The sequence below is a fragment of the Chlorocebus sabaeus genome, chromosome X, assembly GCF_047675955.1.
Source record: "Chlorocebus sabaeus isolate Y175 chromosome X, mChlSab1.0.hap1, whole genome shotgun sequence".
Taxonomy (NCBI): Eukaryota; Metazoa; Chordata; class Mammalia; order Primates; family Cercopithecidae; genus Chlorocebus; species Chlorocebus sabaeus.
Genome location: NC_132933.1, coordinates 121,673,774 through 121,692,410, shown reverse-complemented (window position 1 = coordinate 121,692,410; position 18,637 = coordinate 121,673,774). Strand labels below are relative to the sequence as shown.

The following is an 18,637-nucleotide window of genomic DNA, read 5'->3' as shown; positions in this document are numbered from 1 at the left end:
GGTGCTTTAATGGGTATGCTGCCTAATCCCCATTGTTAACAACCTAAATAATCAATGCTTCTAAGCACCCAGGGCTCTGAATCTCACCACTAAAATATTTGACTTAGTTTCATATGCTTTACTTAAAAATGGGGGAAAATCCTGAAGTAGAAAAAAAACAAGAGGTACTAAAGCTCAGTTGTTTTCAGAATTTACCGACTTTGCAAATGCATACAATAGTTTTTCATGTAGTGTGTTACCATTTACAATCCCAACAGTTTATTAGCTATAGTCAGATCTCAGGTGGAGAGAGAGAATGTGACACAGAGGTTGCCTTAAATCATGGAGCTGTAGTAAATTCAGGAAAACAACCTCAACCATATCCTTTTCCTTCTCAAAAAAATCAAAACCTGGCTTTCCTACAAGGTTTGGCTTCTCCAGAGGAGGATGTGCCTCTTCCCACTGCTCCAGGTTCTTGAACTTCATCACATTTATTTCAACCACCCTGTCTCTTTCCTCAGAAATGCTCACCTCCTCAGAGCCCTCATCCATCTTCTTCAACATCTTTTCCATTCTGATCTACCACTGTCATCATGATAAGGACTTCACTCCTCTGCTGATAAGCTCTGCAACGTTGGTCTCATCAACTCCATGAACTGCACTCCTTACCCCTCAGTGATCTCCAAGTAAAATCTTCAGCAGCTCACTGGGAGGCACCATCTTAGATGTATAAATTGCTTGAAAGTATTTTACTTCCATGATATCCAACTTTTGAATTTTCCTGACTGTGACCTCCAGATTTTTCACCATAAAACTGACCCACACCCTTGACTTTTCCTTTCTGTCCTATCCATTTTGGTTAAGGCACTTTGCCTCTCTTTATTCTACCCTCACGGAGGAGCTCAAGTATGAAATGAATTCCTGAACACACCATCATATCAGGCAATAGAGCTGTAAGTGTACAGAATCAATGAGTCACAGGTCTTTTCTATTCTGTGAGGTAAGATTGAGAGGACCAAGTATAACCAGTTTAGGACCCAGGGAAAAGTAAGGATAGAGGATGGAGCTGACTCATACTGGGCTTTTACAGAGAAAGAGAAATGAGGGAGGGGGACCAAGTATTTGTGGCCTTCATAAAACCTTCTGTTGTCTAGCCAGACACAGCAGGAAAAACCAATGAGCAGCTGGCTAGCAACCCCTGTCCTAGCCATTCATTACCACTGTAAAATGCCCTACTCTCGTTTTGACCTTTGATCATTTATGCCTTATCAGTTCCACCTTTCTTAGAACCTAGTCCTAGGCAGAGAACATTGCTAAGAATGAGAACAGACCATGTTGACCATTTCCTCAACAAATTCATCCAACTTCTGCCAAAGGCTTCCTTCTTACTTGGTAATGTTTCAAAATTGTCTTCACTTTCCTTAATCCTCATTCATTTTAAGATTACCTAGTCTTTCATTTCATTGAAACAACAGAAGTTTTCCACCTTCCCTTCTCTTAGCCTAAAATGGTTTCTCAAAATTACCCAATGCATTTATAGTGACCCAATGGACTGTGATTTATTTTAATTTCCATTGAGCTCTCTTTAGCATTTCACTTGTCATCACATCTTCCTTGAACCTCCCTACTTACCCATCCTTTACTATTCCATCACCCAAATGGAGGTCTTCCCCAAGGCACTGGATCGAAGCACCTGTTATAGATTTTATAGATTTCTCATCTCACACCCTTCAGCAATCAATTCTATGAAACTCATTCTCAAATCTTTCCAGTCTGCCCTCTTACTTCAGGTATAGACCTGTATCTTAATTTCTTTTGGGACATGACTTAGAAGACCTGTCAATTTCTCAAACACATTATGTCCACAATCAAAAGTTTCACTATCTTCTTCCAACCAAATCCTCTCCCTTTATTCCTCTCCGTAAAATTTGCAGTCAGTCCCCAGATCCTGGTAACTCTTTTTTTTTGGAGACAGAGTCTCACTCTGTCGCCCAGGCTGGAGTGCAGTGATGCCATCTTGGCTCACTGCAACCTCCACCTTCTGGGCTCAAGTGATTGTCCTGCCTCAGCCTCCTGAGTAGCTGGGACTACAGGCGCATGCCACCATGCCTGGCTAATTTTTGTATTTTTAGTAGAGACAGGGTTTCACCATATTGGCTGGGCTGTTCTTCAACTCCTAACCTTGTGATCCGCCCACCACACCCTCCCAAAGTGCTGGGATTACAGGCGTGAGCCTCCACGCCCGGTCCCCTGGCAAGTCTACTTTTATAGAATAGTGTCACAGTCCTCTCCTCCCACATCTCTCAAGTGCAGGCCCTCAGAACTCACGCATCTTGGCCTTGGCAACTGCCTCCTAACTGGTCTTCTCACCTATACTAGTTTTCTGTGGGCCAGATAGAGCTGCCAGAATACATCTTTTTAGAATTTTCTTTTTAGATTTTTTTCACCTGGTATATGATTTTCAGTGGCCCCCTGATACCAAAATGAGTCAAACACCTATGGCCAAACATTTATGTCACTATAATGTGACTCTACCTTTCTTCAGATAACAAAATCTGAGAGTAGCTAAGACACTTACCCATGGAGTCCGAAGTTTGACTGCCAACCACTCGGAGCAGCATAGGCTGACTGCTGTCGGACCTCTGGAGAGAGGTAGAAGGAGAGGACACCGTTGTGCCGTTCACTTTTGCCTCTGCCTGGGGCTAAGTCATCCAAAAGAAAACAGAATTACTTTTCACAATAAACATACAAAGGTATAAATATGAAAATATTAAAGACACTCAGGACTCATAAATTTTGACGCTTCCTACTTTAGAAGCCCTCCCAAAGATTAATTTGGGATATTTCACTGTTGATATAATCCATGGATACTGTCTTTGTATCTGAACTGTGCTCCCTTATAAATTTGAGAAAAAATTAGAGCTACACTGGAATGAGACTATAAATCATTACATTAAATAACTGGAAGATTTAGAAGGTCATGTGAGAATGATGACACTATGTGAGAACTCAAAACTGTAGTGGAAAATTCGTATCTTTGTGAAGTATTAAGTAACAAGATAGAACATAATTCAAAATGTAAAATTCCCAGAAAGCCAGAACTATGTCCAGGTAGGTCTTCTGGCGATGCAGTATCTTGCTGGGTTTTCAATGGAGGCTTAAAGAACTAAATGTTAGGGATTAGGAGAAAAAAACACAAAGGTATACCAGAAAATATAACGAATTGCAAATGAAATAGTTCCATTTCAGGAAGTGAAATATTCACTTTTAGAGAACTAGTGGAAACCTTTTGGCATTTTTTCCCCCAAGATGTATTTCAAATTGGTCAAGAAAAAACCACTTTGGTAGGAAACAATATTTAACAAACATAAAAAAGACACACTAGTTTTTCTATCTCCTCTACTTCTATCCTTTGATACCTGTCACTTTGCCAGGCACATACCAAGCACTTAAGAATTAACGCTTGTTACACCTATAAAAAGTGCTCTCTGCGGTTTAGTTTTGTTCAAGAGGGAAAATGAATGTTTGTAAAAATCCCATCTCTCTCCTCACTTGCTCCAGCAGCTGCCTTAGCCTATGTAACTGTGACTCCAGCTGTTTATTGTGGTCTTCCAGGATTTGCATCCTGGCTTCCAGGCGGCCTTTGTGTTGACGGAGTAGCTTGGCCTCAGCAATGAGCTCAGCATCCCGGGGACTCTGGGGAGAGGTGGGCATCATTTCAGGAGGGGACGGCAGTGGGGACAGGCCTTTATGTTCGTGCTGCTGCTTTAGACGGTCATATTCTGCTTGCAGATTCCTATTGGCATCAAAGAAGTCAAAAAGGAAAAAAAAAAGAGAAAAAAGAAAAAAAGTAATTTGAATATCATCACCAAATTTTATATACCATGGTAGATAGATGCATCTGACTGCCACCAAAGAACAGCAAGCAAAAGAGAGGCACTAATGGATGGTTTTAATGATGACAATCTTACCAGTGCTAAAAGAACAAAACAAAATGTGAAGCTTTTGCCTGGTGTGTGAAGGGAGCCATGCTTTTCAATTTTTTTATGTTATGCTAAAAGCCTCATGAGTGCTATGTTCAGATAAGTAAGCAATAAAGGATTTAATCACTTTGTAAGTATTTCTTTATAATGTCATGAGATTAAAAATTTTATACCTCTACAACACTTTGATTTGCTTTAAACATTAGCAAATATTTTCAACAGAAATGTATAAGAATGGAGTACATATAACCATGTTCCTACCACCTCACCTTGATAAGTTTATCATTTGCCGTATTTTCTTCAAAAGTTTTTTGAAGAAAGAGAGGATAACAGCCAAAGCAGAAGCTCCCTCACATGCCCGCCTCAACGCCATACCATTCTCTCCTCCCCACTGCCCTCAAGGAGATAATGCCATACTGAATTTCATGCCCAGTGTTACCATGAATGTATAGACAAATATTAGGTTGAACTTAAAGATGCTGATGTTTGCCTGTATTTTTCTTTCACCTACAAAACCACCCATTTTGTGTGATTAAATCTAATGGCATTATTTTGCACGTTCTTAAACTTTAAGAACTTCATGTTTAAGAATATACATACCATTCTAAGAGTTGCTTTTTGCCTTCAACACCATTTTGGAGATTTCTCCAGGTCGATACATAATAGTTTGCTATTTGAACTGCTGTAAGGTATTACTATTCTGTTGCTTGAATATGCCAACATTTTCCTGTCCATGGACATTTAGGTTGTTTATAACTTTTCACTGTTATAAACAACGATACAATGAACTTCTTTTATATACCTGTCTCCTTGGATACCTGTTTAAGAGATTCTTTACAGAATATAGTTTGATGTGGAATTGTTGGATCTTAGCAACATCTTCAACATTGCTACATGTCACCGAATTGCTCTGGGTGACAAATCAGTGGTTTTACCAATTTACTGTCTTTTCAGTAGTGAATAAGGTTTTCCATTTGACCCACCTCCTCATCAAATACTTGGTGTTATCAGACATTTAAGTTTTAGCTAACCTGATGGGTGCATTTTAATTTGCACATACATCCCTGATTACTGGTGAGGTTAAACTTCTTCCATGTTAACTGGCTTTTCATGCTTCCTTTACCCATTTTCCTGCTGGATTGTCTTTTTCTTATTAAAGTTTTGGATATGTTCTAGATGCTAATCCACTGTTAGTTACGTGCATGGCAAATATGATCTCCTACCCTTATCTTAGTGTAGCTTATCTTTAACTTTGTTTATGGCATCCTATGGTATAAAATATGTACATTTTAACATATCCTTCTATGTTCTCTGCTTTTGATGTTTTGTTCACGAAAATCTTTTCTTACACCTACATTTTTAAAGTATAAAATTTGGTTTTTCACATTTAGGACTTTACCCAGAATCAATTTTGATGCTTGCTGTGAACATGCGATCTAATTTTACTTTTCCCCCATGGATAAACTATGAAGCCAATCTCATTCATTGTATAGTCCCTCTATTTCCCCCTGATTTCTAATGATGCCTCTGCAAAACATCAAGTGTCCATAAATACTCTGAGCTCTCTATTCTAGCCTGTGGTTCTATCTGTATATCCCTGTGTAGATCCCACTCTCCAATTTTAAATCAATTGATGTCTGATAGGCCTTCTCAGCCCACTTTGGTTTTCCTCAAAATTGTCTTGACTATTCTGACCCCTTCGATCTTCTCCATGATTTTAGTGTCTATTTTTCTGATTTTTTATGAAAATGCTTGTTGAAATTTTGAGTTTGAATTCCACTGAATTCATAGGTTAAACTGGGAAGAACTAAGTTCATAATAATTGAGTCTTCACATCCAAGAATGCAGTGAAGTTCCTTACTTACTGTGGTCTCATTTTATGTCCATTAATAATGTTTTACTTGTCACTCTTTTTTTTCCCTTTTGCTTTACAGGCTGGATGATTAAGTCATTTATTTTTTAATGAACACACGTAGGGTTATATATTTCTTCCTTGGTACCGCTTTAATTATATACCAAAAGTTTTTATATACATCAATTGATTCAATTCAGTGCCTTATGTTTTGTAATTCTTACGGTGATTTTTTTTTTTTTTTTTAAACACATAGTCATTTAGGAGCACAGTGGTTATATTTCCATTTCCACTTCTTAGTGCATTTCTAATTTAATTGCATTTCAATCAGAGAATACCTGTATGATACTGATCCTTTGAAATTTAGCAATACTGCTTTTTGTGACCTAGTTTATACTCACTTTCTAAAAATGTTCACTGAGTACTTGAAACAATGCGTATTTTTCCATTGGAAAGACGGAGTCTCTAAATACATAGCGTGCTGCTTTTGTTTAACGTTAAAGTTGTCTATATCTTTACTAATTTTTGATTATTTGTAGCTATCAATTTTTGTTAGAGGAGTGTTGAAATATAATTATGGATTTGTTAGTTTCTCCTTTTAATTCTATCACAATTCACTTTTTATATTTCCGGACCTATGTAGTTAGATGCACAAAAGATCCTGATTGTTCTTGTACTGTTTCTATGTAGTATACTATTTGTTCCTAACAATGTTTATTGCCATAAATTTTGTTCCATTTAAAGGTTTCTATGGCTATTCCACTTTCTTTTGATTATATTTGGTTAATGTCCAAATAAATATAAATAGTATTAGCACATGTGAAGGTCCCAAATGCTTTAGGATTTACTGAGAATACAATTCCAATTGAGCACACTTCTGATATTTGATACCCAGTGACTGATTACAACTCTTGACATCCTCCTTCTGGTTGTGACAAATACCAAAATAAGATGACATATTTCTGTTGTTCACAGATGATATTTCATCAGGTGAGGGAAATTCCTATCCACAAATGTGGGAGATCTATATCAATGAGAAAAGACAGGAAATGTAAGTAGTGAGTAGCCAAGAAGAGTTTTCCCATTGTCCAGTTTGAGAAAGCAAGATCACCTCATGACCAGGTCTCCTAAGTATTTTCTGTTGTCCCATACTCGGAATGAACATTCCACAGGGGATGGCATGTCTTCCAAAATGCTCAGTTTCAAAAGGCTGGATCTCCACACTGAAGCAGAAATAAAACCCAATCTTCTCTTGTTTTTTTGTTTTGCTTCATTTTTTTTCATTCTACCCAGTACCTAACATTACAAGGTTTCCAGGAATTTAAAGTCATGCAGAAAAGAAATGTATGATCTTTTTCATCTACAGAAATAGAATCTTCTATCTGTACGGATTGAAATCCTATTGCTATCAGTCTTCAAGGGTAGTTGTTTGTATAGTTTATTTCATAGCAATCTAATCTGACAAAGCAATGACGAGAAGAGATTCATCAAAGTAAGTATACCTTCAGTCAGATTCTGCACACGGGTCCTCTGGGTGTGCACCAATGTATGTAACTGTCCACATTAATTAAATCTAATTTCTGACAACTTAACTGGCAATCGGTTCAATGTTTCTGTGAACTTGAAGCAGTATCCAATGTTCACAAGGTCTCATTCCATAGGAATTACTTTCTATTTTTCCCTCTTCATTAAAAGAAAACTTCAACAAAATGTTCTAACTGGCAACACTTTATGTAAAATCCTATTCAAATTTTTCTTTCTACCAGATTGGGTCATCCATGGTGTTCCTTTTGAAAACAGTTTTTAGACGTGGACCTCAGGTTAGTACAATAAGCCATTATTGTCTTCCCACCTATTTTTCACGAAGGTGCTGACAGGAGACTGCCTTTTCTAGAGAGATCTTCCTTGGTGTCTTGATCCTGTGGGTTTAGTTGTCCACAAGGCTCTTCTTTTATGATTTATTTATAAGTACCCTTGTTCAAGAGGCATGGTTTAGTATATACAACACATTACATTTCTGTTTTGGTGGTTTCCAGTGAAAAACAGAAAAGGCTCATTTTAATCAGCCGAAGCTTCTCAAAGCTGAGCTGTAAAGAATATCAATTGCTCAATGCAGGCCTTTCTTTCCTTCCCAGATGTTTGAAATTTCTCTTGGGAGCACATTTCCTTAAAGACTCACATCCTTCTTCAATTCTGGAAGATTCTCAGCTATTATAGCTTCAAATATTACTTCTCTACCATTTCCTCCATTCTCTTCTTCTGAAACCTCTCAAATACACTCGTAAATAAAACTCTAAATTCCAGTAAGGTATACTGTAGAGCCTGTGGTCAATTCTCCATTTCTCCTATTTGCTCATTTATATTTCTTATCTTTTTCTGTGAGTGTTGTGCATAGTAATATTCTCAGCATCATCTTCTAATTCCCTTGCCTTCTCTGACAGGGCAAAGTCTAGAATTTATCCTGTATATTGAGTTTAGTAACTTCAATGACTAGTTTTTTTTTGGCAAAGATATCTTTTTTTCAGACATAGTTATATTTCATCCATCTCTGTTTCAGTTTCTTGTTATTTTAGTGAATGGTACCCCTTATTTATGCCTTTAAGCATCTTTTTATTTTTATTTTTTGAGATGGAGGCTGGAGTGCAGTGGCACGATCTCGGCTCACTGCAACCACCGCCTCCCGGGTTCAAGCGACTCTCCTGCCTCAGCCTCTTGAGTAGCTGGGATTAGAGGTGCCTGCCACCATACCCAGCTAATTTTTGTGTTTTTAGTAGAGGCAGGGTTTCACCATGTTGGGCAGGCTGGTCTTGAACTCCTGACCTCAGGTGATCCACCCACCTCAGCCTCCCAAAGTGCTGGGATTACAGGTGTGAGCCACAGCACCTGGTCTAGGCATCTTAAATGTACTTAAAAATCTTTGTTGTACTAGTCTATCATTTTGCTTTCTTCTAGAATTAATTCATCTTCTTTTTCTTTTTGAGATAGGGTCTCACTCTGTTGCCCAGGATGGAGTGCAGTGGCACAATTATGGCTCACTGCAGCCTGAATCTCCTGGGCTCAAGCAATCCTCCTATCTCAGCCTCCTGAGTAGTTGGGACTACAGGCATGTACCACCATGCCCGGCTGATATTTTTTAAATTATTTTTTGTAAAGATGGCACCTCACTACATTGCCCTGGCTAGTCTCAAACTCCTGGACTCAAGCAGTCCTCCCACCTTGGCCTCCCAAAGTGATAGGATTACAGGTATGAGCCACTGTTCCCAGCCTAATTCGTTTTTTGATGTTTAACTTGGGTGGGGGTGCCATCCCATTTCTTCATGTATTTTGGATCCTGTTTTGGAGACAAATTTTGCAAGGGATGTTTTGCATGTGTATATTTTCTGTTATTCTTGTGTGTATGTATTTTCTATTTTCCTCTCTTTTTAAATTCATTATCTCTCTCTCAGGTGGTTTTATGGCTGCTCCCAGCCATACCCAGGGGCTTAGAGTTTAGAGCTACATCTGTTGGTAGTGTGCAGCTCCTACATTGAGTGATACAGAGATATCGCTCATTTCATTGCCAGGCAGTAGGTAGATTGGTTCAGGTCCTGGTTTCGAGGCTGTGATGCTGTCTTTCCCAACTGCGCATCTTTGCCTCTTCCCCTGGCTCTATGCATTAGGACCATAGCTGTGTATAAGCTGTAGATCCCTGAGCAAAATGTTTCTTTTCATGTTGCTTTTAAGTGTAAGTGTGTATGTGTATGTGTCTCTCTCTAGGTGTGTTTTTGTGGGGCTCTGATTTCAAATAGTAATCCTGGCTCTGGGCCACCACCTTGTAAGGAGAATTTTAATCCCTGTTACTACAGCAGGAGCTGAAAGCCCACAAAGTTAGCCCCACTTACAACTCACGAAGTCCTGTTTTGCCTTTTTTTTTTTTCTTTCACATTTCTGGTCCACAGAGATGTTCATATTGCTTTAGAGCCCAGCTATGTCTTTTTCATTTTTCACTCCATATATTATCTACCACTGGGTAAATGGTGGGAGCAGAGAAAGATGCCTTCAAGCAAGAGCTAATGTTATCTTCATCAGAAGCCTACCAGGACACACTGATTTTGTAGATGTATAGTCAAAGTTCCCTCAGTATTAATTCAAGCCTTAATTCACCAGGCCAGGATTAAATGAGTCGAACAAGTGCTTTTCTCCTAAACAAACATGACATACATAAACCTCTTATTAAGCTCAACAGCAAACTTGATTTTGAGGGACTAGTTTTTCCTCCTGAAGCTCTGAGACAGGACAAGCTGTCATGATAAGGATTCTAAAAGCCAGAAATGGTTAAAAGAGGTATCTTGGCCTGCAACCAAGTGAAATAAAGTTTTTTGATTTGAATCTAAATTCTCTTTTAAGGTATTTCCAAATGTTCATGAGAATTATCAAGAAGAACTGGTACTTGAGGGTTTGAATTAGAGATGATTTTTACTAAATGTTTTTTAATAAATGCAGTCATAGTCGCAGAGCTGTGTTAGGGCATATTTTTGTTAGAGGTTGGGAAATTGAGCCATTTAGCCCTCATCAATTATGCATTTGAATTTTCTTATATTTAAAAACATCTATGCCAATACTTTTTGAGGTATACAATAATGTTAGTTTTGACACAGTATTAATGTAGGGGAGATCATTCTCATAAATGATCAAGGTTCCCTCAGAATTACTGTTCAATGTTCCAAGGTAAGTTACTCTAGTGTGTGTGTGTGTGTGTGTGTGTGGTTTTTTTTTTTAATTCGAGACGGAATCTCGCTCTGTTGCCCAGGCTGGAGTGCAGTGGTGCGATCTGAGCTCACCGCAACCTCTGCCTCCTGGGTTCACATTCTCCTGCCTCAGCATCTGGAGTCGCTGGGACTAAAGGTCCCTGCCACCACGCCTGTTTTTTTTTTTTTTTTTTTTTTTTTTTGTATTTTTACTAGAGACAGGGTTTCACCATGTTAGCCAGGATGGTCTCGATCTCCTGACTTCATGATCCGCCTGCCTTGGCCTCCCAAAGTGCTGGGATTACAGGCGTGAGCCACCATGCCCAGTTTCTAATGTTTAACAAGTATACAATGTACTCGTTTTAACAGCTGACTGTCAAATTATATTATTACCAATACATATTTTGCTTTTCTTGAAGGTATACATGTACGTCTCACCCCTAACGATTTTCTAATTGTTAGAATGTAGTCATGAAGTTATTTCAATACAGATGAATATATGTCAGTGATCAGACGACTCCACAGAGAATCTATTATTTACATTCTTGATTATCTTGTAAATTATATTTCTCTGGTAGCTCCCTAAGGAACATTAATTCAAATTCACTACACATGGCTTCTGTCACTACAATTTCTTCCTGTAGTCAGTCATCCTAAAAAAAAAAGTCTTCCATCCATTATTAATTTCTTATTCTTATAGAGCTAAGAATCCCCCCATTCTACAAATATGTAGATGTATCTGATTAATTTTATGTCATAAAGTATATAAACTCTGTTGTCTACATACAAATTTACACTCAAAAAAACTTCCGAACCAACTAAGGGACACAAGAGATTAATCAAATTGGCAAGGCTTGTTGCCTTAACCTGCTGAAAACATGAAAGCAGCTAGCCCTTTTAGCAATGATTTATGAGTGCCTCTCTAGCAATCATAACTATTATGTATGATAAAGAACATTACAACAATCTCTGTGTAATTTATACTAATTTACAAAGGTCAAATGATTTCAATGTAAGTCATCTACTCTTTAAATGGAGCTTCCCTACTATGTGTAATTATATAGTTGTATAATGATATTTATGAAATAAATAAATGAAGGTCACTTTCCAGTGATTAGTGTTTTCTTAACAGTATCATACATTTAACTGTATACCAAAGCATGAGCACACACAGGGCTTATTTTGTAAAGCAGAACAACTACAAAGATTCCCATCGAAAAGGAATAGATCCAAAGAAATCTGAATTTACCCTCAAATAATATTAAAAGCAGCTAAATTATATCCACCAATCTAAATTCAGGCAAATGTAGTAAATCATACAGAACTATTACAGCAGCTATAAACATAGCAAATTAGCAGTTTTTTAAATGAAAGACAAATTCTACAAGCAAGATGAATTGTAAAAACTGGAAATTCATAGAGCCCTTGAAATTACAATAAAGCTCAGTGCAGTGGCTCACACCTGTAATCCCAGCATTTTGGGAGGTAGAGATGGGAGGATCACTTGAGCTCAGGAGTTCAAGGCCAGCCTGGGCAACATAGGGAGACCCCATCTTTACAAAAAAATTGAAAAAATTAGCGATATGTCGTGACACATGCCAGTGGTCTCAGCTACTCAGGAGGAGGAGGCTGAGGTGGGAGGATCGCTTGAGTCTGGGAGGTTGAGGCTGCAGCGAGCCATGATCATGCCACTGCACTCCAACCTGGGCAACAGAGGGAGACTCCATTTCAAAAAAAAGTTACAATAAAGATGTCTAAAGCTGTACTGTAAAATTTTATCAAACACAAAGTCAAAAACACCCCTAAACTAGGTGGAAAAAGACATTAATAAGGATAAGCTCACAGGGTGAGAAGTAAGACTATGCATATTTTAGGTCAGCCCTAAGCAAAACAGTAAAAATGGCAGGACCCCTTCAGGCTCTTGTTTCTAATCATTTCTTAGCACTGTCGCCCTTTAAAACATTCAGGGCCTTACTTCCAAGCCCTTTCCTACTGAAATTTGCTCAGTATAAAGGTTTTATGTAAGACATTTAAATTTTACTAGGATTTTATAATAAAGTGTCATTTCTTCTAGTGATATCTGCGTTTTAAAACAGATGTCAAAGATTGTAAAGGAAAAAAATAAAGGGTTTGCCCTATCAGGGGAAAGGTTGAACAACGCCACTTTGTGACACCCTGCCTTTGTGGTGCCTTTCACCATCCATGGCTGAGGAGAGAATTAGAACAAGGCTTGAGAGATGGTCCTGGATTCAGAAGACCTTGCTTTATGACTTACTTGCCTCTGCTGCTTGCTGAGGCTGGGCACCTGACTTAAGCACTAATTCCGTTATGAGGATTATTCAGCCAGTATGGTCGACATTCTATATGTCAAACTTTCTTTGAACCATGCCCAGCCCATACTGTGTTCAATAAATGTTGGTTACTATTATTGTTGTTATTACTTCTTTCTCTATATATTATTTACTTTTTGGATTTAGAACCTCAGATGTGCTAAAAACTTCCTATAAAAAGAAAGCACTTACATTATCTGAAATGAAAGCAATCTACTCAGACTTACTGAGCTTGGCAGAACATATGCATATCTAATGCTTAGAAAATGACTAATCACTCAATATTTGCCCTGTAGATACCTGAGTTCTAGCCCCTAGCCATATTGTAGCCACCCCCAAATTTTGGAATTATTGTGTATCATCCATCATCGGTGCCTTAGTAAAGTTTATCACAGCTGAACATCTGGGCAAAATGAGATCACTGAGTTAAGATCATTAGGACGAGATTTCCTAAATTTGACCCAATATGCTAGGTATGTGATGAAACTGTCAAATTATAATATGTCTATGGATCATTGCTGAAATAAAATATATGGACCAAGGGTACAGGGTTAATGTATCTACGTGGACTCTATTTTCTGGATATGTCCTTGACACTTAGATCCATATCTTGCTCAAGTTCCAAGAGACAGAACATGACAATATTAATTGGCTTTAGTTTCTTAATCTTTAATAACTGAGATGTTTTTCACAAATTCCTGATCAGGTACTAATTCATTACTGTCTATAGACTAAATGTATTAATCAGAAGTTGAACACAAGAAAAGAAGAATTCGTAAGAAATTTTAACCACTTATTACTGGAAAAAAGACAGACTAACAAAACCCAAGACAAAAATGGCAGTGGTTGGTCTGCATCAGCCAAAAGGAAAAACTAGGATTGGAGAGGTTTTAGAGGTGAAGAAGTCTAGTCCTCAGGAATAGGGCCATTGGGAAAAGTGTGTTTCCATTTTCAGACAAATACAGCAAAATATCAAACTTTCATTGTCTGTGGTCAGCAAAAAACCATAACAGTCTCTAGAAGAATAATAATTTTAAGCTTCGTATGTCCCAGCTTCAATCCCTCATGTGTAGTTAGACTTAGTCTTAAGTTCTCCCAATAAATTCATCTTGATGGCCTAGTTTTCACTCCCTGGCATGCACTGCTATATAGTCTTGCCATATACGATCCTATGGCCTCCTCTATTACAATGACAGAAACCAAAGAATCTTTTTTTTTTTTTTTTTTTTTTTGAGACAGGGCCTTGCTCTGTCACCCAGGCTGGAGTGCAGTGGTGTAATCATAGCTCACTGTAACCTTGAATTCCTGGGCTCAAGCGATCCTCCAGCCCCAGCCTCTTGAGTAGCTAGGACTATAGGCATGAGCCACCATGCCTGGGTAATTAAAAAAAAAAAAATTGTAGAGATGGTATCTCCCTATGTTGCCCAGGCTGGTCTCAAATTCTTGACCTCAAGTGATCCTGCCACCTCAGCCTGCCAAAGTGTTGGGATTACAGGTGTGAGCCACCATGCCCAGCCCAGAATAATTTCTTTAAAATAATTACCAGTGCTTGTACATGAATGTTCATAGCTGCATTATCCATAACCGACAATAAGTAGAAATACCCCAAATGTCCATCAAGTAATGAGTAGATTAAAAAATGTGGTATATCCATACAACGAAATGTTACTCAGCATTAAAAAATGAATGAAATAGTAATACAGGCTATAGCATAGATATCATTTTAAAAGATTACGCTATGTGAAAGAAGCCAGTCACAAAAGACTGTATATTGTATTATTTCATTTACATTAACAGTCCAGAATAAGGAAATCCATAGAGACAGAAAGTAGATCAGGGATTGTCTACTGCTAGGGTTGAAAAGAATAGTTGCAGGGGAAATGGGGAGTGACTTGAAAATGGGGATGGGATTTCTTTTGGGGGTAAAAATGTTCTAAAATTGTGCGATGATGCTTGCACAATTCTGTAATTAATAACCAGTGATTATTAATACTGGTTAACCTATTAACTAATAATCAGTGACTAACACACTTTAAATGGGTAAATCATATGGTATGAGAATTATATCTCAATAAAACTCTTATAAAAAACTAAATTCTAGATTCAAAATTTTATTTCTTATAGCACAAAAGATATTTCCCCAGTGAAGACAATAGCATTATAAGATTTTTATAATGCTTTCTTCTACTATGGAAAAATCAAGGTTTAACCCATGTACATAAAAGAAAAACCGTATGCACGTCTTCAGATGAGTTTTAAAAAGAGTCCAAAAATAAGCCCAGAAAATGCTTAAGTCTGGGTTAGCCTAAACAACTTGGATGGTTTCAATCTAATGGAAAATGACATCACAAACTAAACAGGTATATTAAGGGATTTTGGGAAAGAAAATAATGTAAGAAATGAGAAAAACAAGGAGATAGCTGCAAATCAACCCCAAAATCCATCAAGAAACAGAAAAACTCCAAAGGATATTTATCCATTCATTTTTATAACACATTTATGCACTCAGTGCTGTAGAGATGAAGATATATGTAGGACACCATCCCTTACCCTTGAAGAGCTCACATTCTAGTGTGTGGAATATTGTTTAGTTTCACCATGGTAATAAATCTTACTCAAAGGCAAAAAGACTGGGAATCATGCTCACTGCTAAAGCTAAAAATACAGATTATTTTTACCTTTGAAATTATCACCTTGATTTACTAGGAAATTACAGGAAAAGGATCATATGGATTTACTTAGGGTTTGTAGTTACAACAGATAGACTAGCACCATAAGGTAACTCAGAATTTGGAGACACAAGAAAAGGTCATATTTTAACTATTAAGAGAGTAAAAAAATAAAATGGGTGAGTTTAGCCATCTGCAGAAGTCATCCATTTACACATGTAATACCAACAGGAAACCATTTCTAACTGGGCTGCTCATGCCCAATTACAATCAAGTACATCAGGAGGTCCTTGGTCTTCTATTTTACACAAACTCTCTTCCTAAGAGGTCTCTATCCTCTCCCTAGGCTTCCACGTCCTCCACGACCATGATCCCCTCCCCCAACTCATTATTCCTTAATCCAGATTTCTCTCTTCTAAGGCTTCAGACCTATCTCTCCAACATTCTCCTGGATGTCTCGATTAGCCGTGGGCTCTATAAACTGAAACTTGCTAAGCACCAAGCCACATGAGGTTGATATACTGATTATGCGACCTCTAAAATTTCAGTGCCAGGAAAGGAACAGCATTCCTCAAGTAGCATTACACAGGACCATATAGTAGCTACACATCTTTGTAACTTATACCTTAATCTTACTTGAGATGAAAGCTGTACCTGCATTTCTGTCATAAGATAAAGAGGGAGAAATAATCTTCCCATGTGTTGATGATACACTTTAAAATCACAATCCAGGAGGGGCCTCAAGCAACAACTGGCCTTTGCATTTAACTACTTACAAAGAAAGATTCCACAGTAATTGTGATGAAGCTAAAGGTGCTGTCTTTGGTAAATATCTTTCAAAGTTCAATCATTTAACAAGGAAGTTAATGCATCGTCACTGGTGGAAATTTTTCTTGGTGGTTTGGGTGAAAAGCCAAGTTATTCAGTGGGATATTCTACAAAAATGGTGCAAAAAATTTTCTATAGTCATGAGAGAGAATTTAATACCTACCTTTAGATTTTTCAAACTAAATCATTCTGGCTTCTGGGTCTACAGGGTAACTGTTTCATAACTAGAGCATATCAAAAGTTACTTTTGTGAGAAAAATCCAGGCTTCCTCTGTGGGCACCTGTTACAGCTTTATCTTCTGATGTTCCCAGAGACACAGTGGATAGGCTTCTCAGCAACTACAGTAGAGTCAACTATGCTATCCTCCTTGTTTTCAAAGTTGTCAAAGTTTAGTTCAGACTTGAATTTCTTTACCAAAGTGTGTTCCATATCACATTGCAGTTGGGCTTGAGGTCAAGTAAGTGGGAGCAACATGAGGTTAGACAAAGCCAATCAGGTTTCTTCACTTCCAAACTCCTCAGTGCAAATGCTAATGTAATGATGACTTTCCAGTATGAATGCTTTCAAAGTTTTTCTGTCCTTGGAATCCTTTTTTCTTAAGAGTATCTCAGTGGTATTCTGCAGAACACATTTGAGGCAACAGTGACCTTTATCCTTGGAGAACTGTCATCCTATCTTTGTTGTTTAATGTTAAGCTTTCCACAATTATCAAAGGCCATGAGAAACAGCCACATAAAATTTCCCTTAGGATTTGTTATAAAAATGTTGATAAGGACACTAGCCAATAATCACTTCAAGTGTAACACTGCTTAAGAGTTCAGGACCACCACCCAAGTATGAATACAGGTCCTGTTCCTTGCTGGCCATACAAAGTGTCCTTAATACTCTGTGCCACTTAATCTTCTGAAAACAGCCTCTCTTTCATAGGGTTGTTTTAAGGATTAAATAGGAGTTTATATGTACTCAGAAGAGTTCCTGTCCATAGCAGTCACTCAAAGGACAGATATTTTTGTTATTATTATTACGTAGAGCCAGGAAAACAATGATGTTTCTTTAGGATGCTGCATGCTTCTTTAATTCAATATTAAGAGACAGACAAATCTTTGCTTCCCATTATCTCCCTGGCTACAGGGAAGCTCAAACTGAATCTGAAGCTCCGTCATATCAACTATGCTAATCCCTATGATGTTCATTGATCTATTATTTATATTGCAGGAATTGTATTGCTATGACTTTTTAAAGAATCCTTTCTGAAAACTGAACACATAAAATCAACTTAGGAAATTTCCACTCAATGTCCTTGGGCAAATAGAATTCAGTATGTCTGATACATAGCTCTTTCTCTCCATGCACTAACGCTTTGCAAATCAGTTTTTCCTGGGTGCACTAGGTTGTTTTTGTTTGTTTTACAATGATCATTTCCCAGTTCCCAAATTAAAACATTCCGTAACACCCGATGCCTCCCCCTCTCCATTTTCCCTTGGTCTCATTCATTCAGTGACCTTCTAATTTTTCCATCCCCTTCTTCACTTGCCTAAGACATCCTTAGTTAAGAACCTGCCATCTTTTAATGAACTATTCCACTGTACTTCTACCAATCTCTATGGCTTTAGCTTTCTGCCAGTTCAGTTATTTTTTTCAATCTTCCCCTCCTTCCTTCAAAAAGCCATCACTGTTTACCTGCTTATAGGATAAAACCCTAACTCCTTAGTATGATGCACAAAGTCGTTTAAACAGTAGTCCCCACTACCATTCCACTGCCCTGTTATTCTCCTCATTCCATGCCACACATTACTCACTGGTCCACCAGTCCAGAAAACTCATCCTTCCCCTCTCTCTCAGACTGGAAAACTCCCATTCAGTCTTTAACTCTTTAACTCCCATTCAGACTTTAACTCTCTCTTAAAGTCTCTTTGTAAAGGCCTCTCGACTCCCTCTGATAGAATAAATCATTCACCTCTGTGCCCCCAGAGTACTTGTAATACCAGGTTATAAGTAGTTGTTTCTATTTTAACTTTCTAAAAATAAATTTTGAGCTCCATGAGGGTAAGAACCAAGGCTTATTCATCTTTGTAGTCTCACAATTTTAAAATTACATTAAGTTCTCAGTAACTATCTGCAGAATTGAACAGAATTACATCCTCAGGCCTGGTAAGTAGCTAAAGAAAGTTATGACCATAATCAATTCTACTATAGAGGGACAATTGGCAAATGAAGGCCAACAGGAGGACAAGGGTCTTCATGAAAAATCTAAAAACAAGGGGAAAT

General features: G+C 37.8%; 1 protein-coding gene across 7 annotated transcripts in view; it reads right to left on the bottom strand.

The window, feature by feature from the left end:
- DMD (dystrophin) overlaps nt 1-18,637 on the bottom strand; it is a 2,258,239-nt gene that overhangs the window by 25,754 nt on the left and 2,213,848 nt on the right. For all 7 annotated transcript variants that reach the window (XM_037986581.2, XM_073013821.1, XM_073013822.1 and 4 more), the window contains 2 exons: nt 3,532-3,775; nt 2,558-2,681 (listed from right to left, as the gene is read on the bottom strand). In XM_037986581.2, the coding sequence (XP_037842509.2) occupies nt 2,558-2,681; nt 3,532-3,775 (368 nt within the window). The remainder of the gene's footprint in view (nt 1-2,557; nt 2,682-3,531; nt 3,776-18,637) is intronic.